The sequence below is a fragment of the Mirounga angustirostris genome, unplaced genomic scaffold (genome assembly GCF_029215605.1).
Source record: "Mirounga angustirostris isolate CCGP_5_RB_7025 unplaced genomic scaffold, mMirAng1.0.hap1 SCAF_4, whole genome shotgun sequence".
In the NCBI taxonomy this organism is placed as follows: domain Eukaryota; kingdom Metazoa; phylum Chordata; class Mammalia; order Carnivora; family Phocidae; genus Mirounga; species Mirounga angustirostris.
In genome coordinates, this window is record NW_026991712.1 from 156,689,944 (window position 1) to 156,701,491 (window position 11,548).

The window sequence follows — 11,548 nt, forward strand, 5'->3', positions numbered from 1 at the left end:
AGGGGCGCCTGGGTGGCTCAATCGTTGGGCGTCGGGCTTCGGCTCAGGTCGTGATCCCAGGTCTTGGGATCAAGCCCCACATCGTGCTCCCTGCTCTGAGGGAAACTTGCTTCTCCCTCGCCCACTCCTCCTGCTTGTGTTCCCTCCCCGGCTGTCTCTCTCTCTGTCAAATAAATAAAATCTTAAAAAAAAAAAAACAACTTTCCTTTCAGTAACCTTGCTGGGATTATGGGGTTATATCTGGCACCTACGGTTCATTTATGTGTCAGGATGGAAAGGCTTTTTACCTGGAATGAATTTTTGCCACTTCTGATCCACATTGTATTTCACACAGTGATTTCCCGAAGGAAATATAATGATCTGTTCATCGAAGAAGAAGATATTGTTGGCCACGTGGGATCGAAGACCAAAAACATGCAGCGACTGAGCCACCACGGTCGACATGGTACCCCACAAAGCTCTGCAGAACATCCAGCGCAGCTGGTGAGGCTGGAGACACGCCCCGCCCCTCCGCCTGGCCCCGCCCCTACCCCGCCCCGGAGCCCTCCTCCGCTCCCCCCGCCCCTCCAGCACCCTCCTCACCCCCTCTTGCCCGCGGCTCCTGCTTCTCCCCTCTCCTTCGCTCCTCACGGCTGCCTGTTTCTCCAGGCGACCCCCAGCTACGCGCTCCCACCTTTCGCTTCTTCCCTCCGGATACCAGACTACTCGTGTATCCAGCGGTAGAACTCCTACGGGTCCCAAGCAATCCTGACTCTCTCCGACGCCGGAGCGGTTCCTATAGCAACGGCAAACCGGAAGTGTGCTTCTGCGGCCGGAAGCGGAAGTCCCGGTCGAAAAGTTGAGCGGCGGCGCAGAGCAGTGAGCGCTGGTGCTGCTCTGGGGCACGTGGGCCGCGGCGTGAGAGCGAGGGGCTGGGGGCAGGCCGCCGCGACGAGAGGCGCCCCTTTCCGGCCGCGCGGGCCCCTGGCCACCCGGCTCTGTCGACTAGAGTGGACGCGCGCGCTCGCTGAGACATGGACACTCCCCCGCTGTCAGGTTCGGACTCGGATTCTGATGATTCTCTGGTCACAGACCGAGAGGTAAGTGTCAGCCGAGCTCGCGGGGCTGGGCGCGGGAGAGGGGCCACACTCCCCCGGTGCTGACTGCCGATTGTGCCCTGCAGTTGCAGGATGCGTTTTCCCGAGGACTCCTGAAGCCAGGCCTCAATGTCGTGCTAGAGGGGCCGAAGAAGGCTGTGAACGACGTGGTGAGCTCAGGCGCCTGGCCGGGGGTCCTAGGACACGAGATGCTCACAACAAACACTGTTGTGCTTTGTTTTGTTTGTTATTTTGTGTGTTGTGCTGACTTCTTGTCCCGGGGAAGACTCAGCCTGCTCATTGCTAGGACGGTCAATTACCGACCCGGTTGTTGGGGGTTAGGGCTTTTGTCCGTTGACCCGTGTCCTTCATGCTGGCTCAGTGTTTGAATTTCCTAGAGTGGCCTGAAGCAGTGTTTGGCTGAATTCAAGCGGGACCTTGAATGGGTTGAAAGGCTTGATGTGACCCTGAGTCCCGTGCCGGAAGTCAGTGGACCTCAGTCAACACCTCAGAACAAGGATCAGAAAACTGTTGATCCAGAAGATGACTTCCAGCGCGAGATGAGTTTGTATGTTTGTTTTCAAGTGTGGGAGTTAAGGGTCCCTGTGCTAGACAGTGGGAAGGGGGGGAGAAGTAGTGAGCCTGTACTCCTCAGAAGTTGTCATAAGCCTGAGAGTAAGAAGGAGGGCTTCTTTAATTTTTTTTTTTTTTAAAGATTTTATTTATTTGCGAGAGAGAGAATGAGAGACAGAGAGCATGAGAGGGAGGAGGGTCAGAGGGAGAAGCAGACTCCCCGCTGAGCAGGGAGCCCGATGTGGGACTCGATCCCGGGACTCCAGGATCATGACCTGAGCCGAAGGCAGTCGCTTAACCAACTGAGCCACCCAGGCACCCAGGAGGGCTTCTTTAGACTCAAAAGAGCTAAAGGAGATTGTGCCTGTTTGAGAGAAGAGCTCCTTGGTCCACCAGTTATAATCCAAAGTCCAGTTTATTTTTAAATTTTATTTTGAAGTATTCAGTGTTCAAGTTTTTTTGTACTTTCAGTTATTTAAACAAAAACTTGCTTCTGGAAGGTTCTTACATGAACTTTTTCCAGTGACTACGTAAGAATTCATAATGTATTAGTTTGTAAGTTAATGGGTACTGTTAGTGTGGTCACTCTCTTAAACTTATTTTTAGCAGAACTCCCCTTCCTCTTTAAAGAGTGTATGGCTAAATTTCTCCTAGATACCAAGTTAATGAGGTTTTATTACATTTTCATTTGTGTGTGTGTTCTTGCTGGTGGAGGTCAGATGTTGAGAGTCTTTCTGACCATGGACAGATAACTCCAAGGTTGTCCTTGTCAGATAGGCAAGTGAGAAGGAATAGAAGGTCTCTCTCCCTTAGCTTATTTCCCAGTGTGTCCCACATCACACTGTCCTCCATCCGCAGCTACCGGCAGGCCCAGGCTGCGGTGCTGGCAGTATTACCCCGCCTCCATCAGCTCAAAGTCCCTACCAAGAGGCCCAGTGACTATTTCGCTGAGATGGCCAAGTCTGATCAGCAGATGCAGAAGGTAAGAAATAAAGGTTTTCTCTGGAAAGCGAAGGCTTTACACTCAAGTGTGGTCAGCTGGCTTATCTCCTATAACATTTTAATTTTTTTTATTTTTTAATTTATGTTTTAAGATTTTATTTATTTATTTGACAAAGAGGGAGAGAGAGAGTGAGCACAAGAAGGGGGAGCGGCAGGCAGAGGCAGAGGGAGAAGCAGACTCCCCACTGAGCAGGGAGCCCAGTGCGGGGCTCAATCCCAGGACCCCGGGATCATGACCTGAGCTGAAGGCAGATGCTTAACCGATGAGCCACCTAGGCGCCCCATCTCCTATAACATTTTTAAAAAGACTAAGCCCAGTAATAGGGAAGTAGTTGTCAGAGGACAATTACTGTCTTAACTGTCTACTTCAGACTCATGCTGCCAGTCACCACCAATTAGATAAATATAAGGATGATTTTTTCCTAATTTAAACATTTAAGGAGAGGAGAAGTACTGTAAGAACTGTGGTTCCAGAGATGAAGATGGTCTTTTGCATTTCCTAGCTGGTGTGGTCATGGCATGGTGTATAGAAGAAACATACTTCTTGTCCTGCCATTGCCAAGGGCTGGGGCTATAACTTGTAAACAATTCCTTTTTTCTGGGCCTTAGTTTTCTTTAAGATGAGGGACTAATTAATATCAGATGTAGTATAATTTAGAGTTGGGTAGAATTGGTCCTCATTTAACTTTGGGAGGAAGAGAATTGCCAAAATTTAATCTAAGATCTATTCCAGTAGTTCTGTTGGGTCTCAAGCTGGATTTTAGGGAGTTCTTGTCTCAGTGGTACTTGGGAAAGCTAATCTAGAGATGAGCTCGGCCCATCTCTGTACACTCACCCTGACAGGTGCTTACCCTTTGACTGAAACGTGTGTGTCTGATGGAAAAGGCTGGGTACCTGATACCAGTTGGAGTTTTTAACGTGTATGTGCTATATTGGAGAAGTGAACTGAGGCTGCAAGGTGGTTTGACCTCAGTCTGCAGACAGTAGGGTTGGGGAGAAGTTCGTTTCTCCGGGCAAAATGGCAAGCAGGCAATTCTGCATAAGGGAACCGCACACTGGGAGTGGGAAGGCCCTTTCAGGTCCCTGATACTTTTGGTATCTTGGACAGAGCGCTCAGTCTTTGGGCCTCTTGTCCTCAGGTGTAAAACATGATGTACAAGTTCTCTTTGAGCCCCAGTTTGCAGAACTGGGAAGACCTGCTCCCGTTCCAGTGCACCCTAAGTAGTGGTCAGCCCAGATTGAAATCACATAAGCTGACCACATTTTGTGTTTTAGATTCGACAGAAGCTGCAGGCTAAACAGGCGGCCATGGAGAAGTCTGAAAAGGCGAAGCAACTGCGAGCACTTAGGAAATACGGGAAGAAGGTGAGAAGGAAAGTGTGTGGGCATAGGATGTGGCCGAGTGTTTGTCAGCCTGGGGTGCCGGGGTCAGATCTGGTTCCGTACCCTGTGTGTGTTCTGTCTTGTGTTAATTATCTCCCCACAGAAGGGGCATGTGTGCTCGGATCCATAAATACCATCTTTCCTTGACACCAGGGTCTCACCGGAGCAGGGAATGGGGGGGGGGGGGGGGCGCGTGGTAACTGCCGAGGAGTCATTCATTTTGCTGGACTTCATTTGCACATCTGGACAGTGAAGGGGTGGGTCTGGATCAGTGGGCTCTAAACCTGACCTCACAGCAAAATCACCTGCGGAAATCTTTCAAAACAGATTTCTAGGCTTCAGAATGTCTGGGAATCTGTGTATATTATCTTCCCTTCCCCCCAAAACTTTTCACATGATTCTGAAATGCATCCTGCTCTGGAGAATCACTGGCCTAGATGATTGTAAAGTCTTTGAAAGAACCATAGTGTTGATTGTCATCCAACTGAGAGGAAAAATGGCACCTGTATGCTTGAACTATGGTTGTCTGAGTTCTAATGTAAAATCTAGGGAAACCCTTCTTGGTTTTTCCTCTTAATTCATGGTTATTTAGGAAAGAAGATGACAGGAGTTAAAGTCAGGGTTGTGGGAAGAAGTGAGCGTGAGGAGGATCAGCACGAGTGTTCAGACTTTGTCAACATTTTGGACATAAACATTCACGATCTGGGGTGGTGAGCTGCTGTCCATATTTGGAGTCACTTCACTGATGGGTCCTCGGCGGAGTAAGAGTAGATCAGCATCCTGTTCTCTGCGGGAGGGCAGCCGTGCATTTATTGGGTTGATCTGGTGGTTGATGGCTGAGGTCAACTCAAAGACCTGGGTTTGAGGAAATGTCATGGCAGTGGTTCTCAACTGGGGAGAATTTTGCTTACCAGGGAACATTCAGCAATGCCTGGAGACATTTTTGGTGTCACGTCTCGATGGGGAGTGTGCTACTTGAATCAGTGGGTAGATGGCAGGGAGGCTGTTGAATGTCCTACAATGCGCAGGACAGGCCATCCACGCCCCAATAAAGAGTGATCCTGTCCAAGCTATCAGTAGTATTGAGATTGAGAAACCCTGCCTTTGAGTGTAAGCATCTGCTTTTGTCCTTCCAGCTATTTTTCTTTTTGGTTTTTTGGGAGACTGTTTCTGTTGATACTTTTCATGCCTACTAACGGTAGGGGCTAGGTACTTAATCTGAGAATTGGATGTAGACCTAGGCATGATTTGCTATGGTTTTGTAGGCACAATTGTGTAATGAGGTAAGAGTGCAGACTCCGGGGTGTGAATTCAGCTGTGCATTTTCTCGTTGTGTGACTCAGGCAAGTTACTTAGCCTCTCTGTGCTTCAGTTTCAGGGGGTGATAGGAATTTCTACTTTACAGGGTAGTTGAGAAGATAAACTAACAATATACTTAGAGCCTTAGCATAGTTCTGGCATATAGTAAATGTTCGGTGGTGGTGGTAGCACAGCGTTTTTACCAAGAGGATGGAGACACTTGCAGTGATGATGGTCTGGAGTGGGGGTGACAGCCCTTTGTTTATGTCCCAGGTGCAAACAGAGGTTCTTCAGAAGAGGCAGCGAGAGAAAACACATATGATGAATGCCATTAAGAAATATCAGAAAGGTCAGTATATCTCCCTTGTAGGATATAGGGGGGCAGGGGCAGCTGCTAATTTTAACACCTACTGCTCTAGAGCCTTGATTGCATTGGAACTAAGGTTTGGGAACAGTGTGGGGAGCAGGATGTGCCTCTTAAAATTAATTTAGCAAGGAACAACCTTTTTTTTGAAACTTCAGCTTTTCTTAAAATGTGTTGGTGCTGATCAAAGTACCTCTTCACTCCTAGGCTTTTCCGATAAACTGGATTTCCTTGAGGGGGATCAGAAACCTGTTGCACGGAGAACGAAGGAAGGAGCAAAAGGCCAGCAGATGAAGAAGGGGTATAAAGGGTTTTGCTTTGGCTTTGTGGTGGGTACTGGGCAAGCAGTCCATGAGCACAATGAAGACCTCCACGGGAGTGGCCTAAGAATTGAGAGGGCACAGTGCTGCCTGTGACCAAGGCTTACAAGCCTATGTGATGGGTCCTTTTAGCCCTATCAGTCTTGGAAGATTAAAGTAGGGTGATTTAGGGGGCACTTGGCTGGCTCAGTAGAGCATTTGACTCTTGATCTTGGGGTCATGAGTTCAAGCCCCATGTTGGATATAGAGCTTACTTAAAAAAAAATAATTTGTGAAAAAAAGAAAAACCTAAAGTAGGGTGATTTAAGGATTTAGCACATTTTAAGTGAATACTCAGTAAAAGTTGATTTCCTCATCTCACAGTATGATGGTTAAGAGTGCAGACCTAGGGTTCGGGTCTAGAATCTGCCATTTTGGGTAGCTTTGAGCAAGTTACTTGACCTTTCTAAATATTAGTTGCCTCATCTGTGAAAATGAGAAAATTGTGTGCCCTCATAGTATTATGCAGATTTAAAAGGGCTAATGGCGGATATTATTATTTTCTTCCTAGTTTACCTTTATGTATCCCTGGACACCAGGCCTGGGGGAAATGATAATTTCTGTAGAATGTATTAATGTCATGATAAAGGCATTTACAAAGTAGTGTGGAAGCATATTTTAGAAATAGCAGACCCGGTCTGGGGATCAGGGTGTGAGGACGGCTCCCTGGAGGAGAGTCCCACCTGAGCTTAGTCTGAAGGATGAACAAGAATTAACCAGGAGAATAGGAGAGACACAGATTTTAGCAAGAATGAAGAATACAGATGAGCAAAAGCATAGAGATGAGAGCAGCAGGTTTGTCTATGAGGAACAGCAAACATTTGGTACCACTGGGAGTGCAGTGTGGGGCAAGGAGAGGTGAGATGTAGCTGGAGGGGCACCTGGGCGGAGTCACAGAGGCAGTGTTTGCCTTGTTAAGAAGCTTGGGTTTTATCCAGTAGGCAATGAGGGAGACATTGATAGGCTCTGCTTAAAATAATGACCAGGTCATAGTCATGTGTTTGAAAAATTACAGTGGTACTTGTATAAAAGATGGACCTGAGGGAGGCAGGGAAACTGATTAGGGGGCTACTACAAAGTCCAGAGAGCAATGATAATGAGCTGAAAGTGGTAACAGGCAGAGAAGAGAAAACGGGTTGAAGAAATAATCAAGAAGTTAAATTAGCAGCGCTCAGTAATTGTGTTGGGTATAGAGAGTGAAAGAAGGAAGAATCAAGGCTGGCGCCCAGGTTTCTAGCCTAGGAGGCTGGAATAGATGGTAGGACTACCAGCCTCGAGTCAGTGTTCATAGACAGGAGGTGAAACCAGTCTAGGAAGGGAGATGGCATGTGATTTTGGATATGCTGAATTTGAGATTCCTGTGGGATGACCAGTTTTTAAATTTATTACATTTGAATGTTAATTGCATGTCCTATCTTTGAAAGGAATAGAAACAACTGAGGATGATCTAGCAAGAGTTAGTTAAAATAGAAGAAGCTTTCCAGGGATAAGTGTTGAGCCACAAGATATATGTGGATCCTTTCCTGGTTCTTGCTTTGTCTTCATGCTCTAGTGGTTAAAACCATAAGTAGATGAGCTTGCCTGGAGAGTTTTTGGAGTTAAGAATGTAGGGCCAAGGATGAGATTATGGGTAACGGTAACATCTAAGAGCTTTTGCTTATAGGACAGGAAACTAAGGGTATTGGTGGGCCATGGGATCCATCAGGATTTGTAGTGTTGTGGGTAACCTGTAAGCCTGCTTTTTTTTCCAGGCCCAATGCTAAGCGGCGCTATAAAAACCAGAGGTTTGGTTTTGGTGGAAAGAAGAAAGGCTCCAAGTGGAACACACGTGAGAGCTACGATGATGTATCCAGCTTCCGGGCCAAGACGGCTCATGGCAAGGGCCTCAAGAGGCCTGGAAAGAAAGGATCAAATGTAAGTGAGCCATGGGTCCCATCCCACAGCTACCCATGCCCTTCTTTTCCTTGGGGCAGAAGGCCAAACTGCTGTGTGACCACATGTGGTATTTCTTTTTCCGTAGAAGAGACCTGGAAAACGGACAAGAGAGAAAATGAAGAGCAGAACACACTAAGCAGCATCTTTGTATACAAAGTACCGAGAAAAAGGGTTGTAGACTTGGGATTTCACCATCCGGTTGGATTTCTTCTGTTGATTTCTTTTTGTAAAAAGTTCTTTAATAAACTAAAATATTTTCAAAGAAACATATAATCTTGGTTAAAAATTCAGGAATAAAAGATGGAGAAGTTACTTTTATGTATTAAGTAAGATTGCTATTTATTGACGATAACTTAGACTTTGAATTCAAATTGCCTTTCCTCTATGATAGATGAAGATATAACTTACACCTTCCTCACCCTTCTAAGTAATTGTATTGCGATTTTAGATAACTCAAGAGTCAGTGTTTATATCATTATGATTGTTTAAATACCCATCACTGTCAGCTAGATGTACTATGATAAAATTTCCTTTGTGGCACAGGTTTTGGGTTTTCCTCGAGTTAATTATTACTTTGTATTTTTCTGTATGCCTAATTTTCCTTTTATATCCTTATTTTTCCTTAGACACATGTCATTTTATCCACCTTATAATTTCCTGCTCCAACCTAGGTCTGTCATACAGCTCTCACCCTGTCTCTTCTAGACCATCTAGATTGGACCCACTATTTCCTGGAATCCATTCCCGTCTTAGCTTATGCCTTCTTTTGCCGTGTACCATCTTCTAGTATCTTCCTAGGAAAGGGAACTTGGGAACTCCTACATTTCTGCAATTGCCTTTAGTTTGGCTGGGGGAGTTTTCCTGAGAATGTTGCAGGCACTGCCTTCTCTCTGAGAAGTTGCTGCCATTCCTTCTCTTTCTTCTCTCTGGAAGCTTTTCTTCCAGCAATCTGAAATTCCATGATGACATGCCTTGGTGTGGGCCTGTTTTTATTCTTTGGTTAGGGTATTTGGAAGGATGCTGGATCTTCAGTTCTGGCAAATTTTATTGGATAGCTTCTCCCTATTTTCCTTGTTCTAATTCTGGAGTTTCTGTTAGTCACATTTTGAATCCCTTCTGATGATCTAAGTTTGTATTTTAGTTCCACTTTAGGCAAAAGATTTCTTTTGTTCTTTTTTCTAATCATCTAGTGAATACTTATTTTGGTTTTCATCTTCCATTTTATCCCCTAAGAGTTCTTTATTCTATTATCTTAGAATGTGAATTATAATTTTGATTTTTAAAGCTTTTCTTCTGTTCCTTTCATTCTGTTTCCTTGGGTTTCCCCCAGTCCCTCCCTGTGCACTATGATACCCCTTTTTCATGTTGAGCCGTGTGGAAGTCAAGAGCCAGACTGCTGGGTTTAACACCTGTTTCTACTGCTTACCTGCTGTTTGACCCTGGGCATTGTGTTAATTTTTTTGTGCTATGTCATCTCTGTATAGACATGAGTCTATACAGAGTCTACTAAATACAGTTTCTGTCAGCGTTAAGTGAGTTAACATATGTAAAATACTTAGAACATTGCCTGCCATATGGTAAGAGCTTATATCTGCTTGGAATTATTTTGCCTGGGGACTTTTCATAATGTCTGAGCCTTGGTGGTACATATTTGAGAGGTACTCAAATGCTGTCTGGAAGCTAGGCATAGGTGGGACATGGGTGGGCAGGCCACGTTGCATGTTGGGTTTTACTCTTCCCCTCCCTTTCACCATACCAGTTTAGAAACCATACTTTAAGGAGGCTGGAAATACCTTAGAACTGTACATTTTTAAGCAGAAAAAATGATTTATTTTCACATTGTTTCCTTTCTTGTAGCATCATTGGTATATAAAATTTCTCGTTCCATATAATTCTTTCTGGTACCAAAAGAATGAATTTAGTTTTTGTAAACTAATTTCAGTTAACAAAATTCTGAGTGAACAGGTCATGTGTTCAGAAGACCAAAATGTTTTACCCTGACCTATTTTTGACAATCTACAATATTAGTGGATGGGGTAATGTACAGTAATTCAAATAAGGAGCCTCAGAATCAGTTCAAGACTTTGGATTATGTGTGGAACATATTGAGAGTTTTAAGAAAGGAGAACACAGGTTAACAGTTCACACTGGTAAGGCCAAAAGTAAGTCATTACTGCTAGTACCTTTAAAGAATTTGAAAACTTGTACCTACCTTTCTTCCTTTTCTTTTTTTTCTTGGATAGCAAATGGAATCACTTTCCTCAATTTCAGAGATATACTTCAGAGAAGTCCTTTATGTCACCATATCAGCCCACAAAGTATCACCAGGGTGCAGGCAGAATTATCCCTCCCATTGCATTATATTGCAGTCCCATGCATTGAGACGTAGGTGGGGACCGGGCAGGTCCCAGCGCCAAATACAGGCTGTTCTTGCTTGTGGGTGGATTTCAGCTCTCAAGGTAGCAGTTTCTTGGCAACACTTCACATTTCAGTGACCCAAGTATTGTTAACCATGAGTAATTGCAGAAAGTAGAAACTTTGCTGCTAGCTCTTCAGGCCACAAATCTCTACCTAAATAACATGCGTAATGAGTAGTGAGCAACCATCACTGCGGGTGCGTGGGTGGTGGGTCACTACACATCTTACCCCGTTCACGTGCACATGGCAGAGTGCCCTTGGGTGGCCTCTTCGTCTTCCAGCCATAAACCACATTTTACAAAAGCAGACAATTGAAAGAGAATCCACCAAGAAAGATGAAAGGACGAATAAATGCAGGCGATAAGGTTGGAAGTAAAATTTGAATAGGACACAAGTGGAGCCAGAGGAGAAAAGAGGTGACAAGGGAATGGCGACACTTGCTTTCTGGAGACTCCATACGCAGCCACAAAGGGAGTGAGAGCGAGCTTATCAACGTGATGAGGAACATGACAAAAAGGCTGAAGATGTCCCTGAGGAGGTGACACCGGTAGGAAAGTTCACATTAAAGGGGCCTGCGGGGTATTTTGTAACGTTGAAAGTACAGGTGATAAAATGGTGGAAGCGAATCCAAACTTAGGAGGAAGACAGTTTGCCAACACGCAGAGAGGAAGCTTGCTCCATGTCCTGCACAAGGAAAAAGGCAAGCACTGTTTTTTTATAAGCAAAACACTTGATTCTCAATGTGTTTAATGTTTTAAATTCTAGTCTACCAAATGCTAGTTTTATTATTTTTTTCATTTGATGCATTTAACAATAGGAGCTTTTAGTACTTTGATGAACTTTAAAAAATCTCTTCATCATCTTGGATACTGTATTTCGAGGAGAGCATAGAAGGCAGACAGTTGATATGCAGAGATGTGAGTCTAATTCTGATTCTAGTATAAATTATAAAATAGATCAGGTCCCAGGTTCTTTTTCATCACAGAGTTGTTGGCTCTGAAAGTCGTCCCTGCTAGGTCTGTTCCTTTAAATACAGCACATTCACTTCTTCAACGTAAGAGAGAGAGTAAGCTGTTACTCTGTACAAAGGCAGTCCTCATTTTGCTCAGTAGCTCAGGACCAGAAAAATGAGCTGCTTG

At 44.9% G+C, this 11,548-nt stretch overlaps 2 protein-coding genes across 2 annotated transcripts in view; one reads left to right on the forward strand and one right to left on the reverse strand.

The window, feature by feature from the left end:
- The window catches only part of CFAP57 (cilia and flagella associated protein 57), a 65,915-nt gene extending 65,471 nt beyond the window's left edge, over positions 1-444 (reverse strand). Inside the window, exon 1 of the mRNA XM_045895435.2 lies at positions 288-444. Coding sequence (XP_045751391.1) covers positions 288-444 — 157 coding nt within the window. The remainder of the gene's footprint in view (positions 1-287) is intronic.
- A 387-nt stretch (positions 445-831) lies between these two features.
- Positions 832-8,533, forward strand: EBNA1BP2 (EBNA1 binding protein 2). Its single transcript, XM_045897914.3, has 9 exons — positions 832-1,079; positions 1,163-1,246; positions 1,475-1,644; positions 2,508-2,631; positions 3,927-4,016; positions 5,607-5,682; positions 5,905-5,998; positions 7,808-7,970; positions 8,077-8,533. The coding sequence occupies exons 1-9, from the start codon at positions 1,014-1,016 to the stop codon at positions 8,125-8,127; spliced, it is 918 nt and encodes a 305-aa protein (XP_045753870.1). The 5' UTR covers positions 832-1,013; the 3' UTR covers positions 8,128-8,533.
- Positions 8,534-11,548: the final 3,015 nt, after the last annotated feature.

What these genes read in the sequence shown, in the direction of transcription:
- EBNA1BP2 (XM_045897914.3), top strand. Translation starts at nt 1,014, where the DNA reads ATGGACACTCCCCCGCTGTCAGGTTCGGACTCGGATTCTGATGATTCT. An exon ending in CTCTGGTCACAGACCGAGAG is followed by an intron (nt 1,080 to 1,162) that starts GTAAGTGTCAGC and finishes TGTGCCCTGCAG; the next exon opens with TTGCAGGATGCGTTTTCCCG. An exon ending in CATTAAGAAATATCAGAAAG is followed by an intron (nt 5,683 to 5,904) that starts GTCAGTATATCT and finishes CTTCACTCCTAG; the next exon opens with GCTTTTCCGATAAACTGGAT.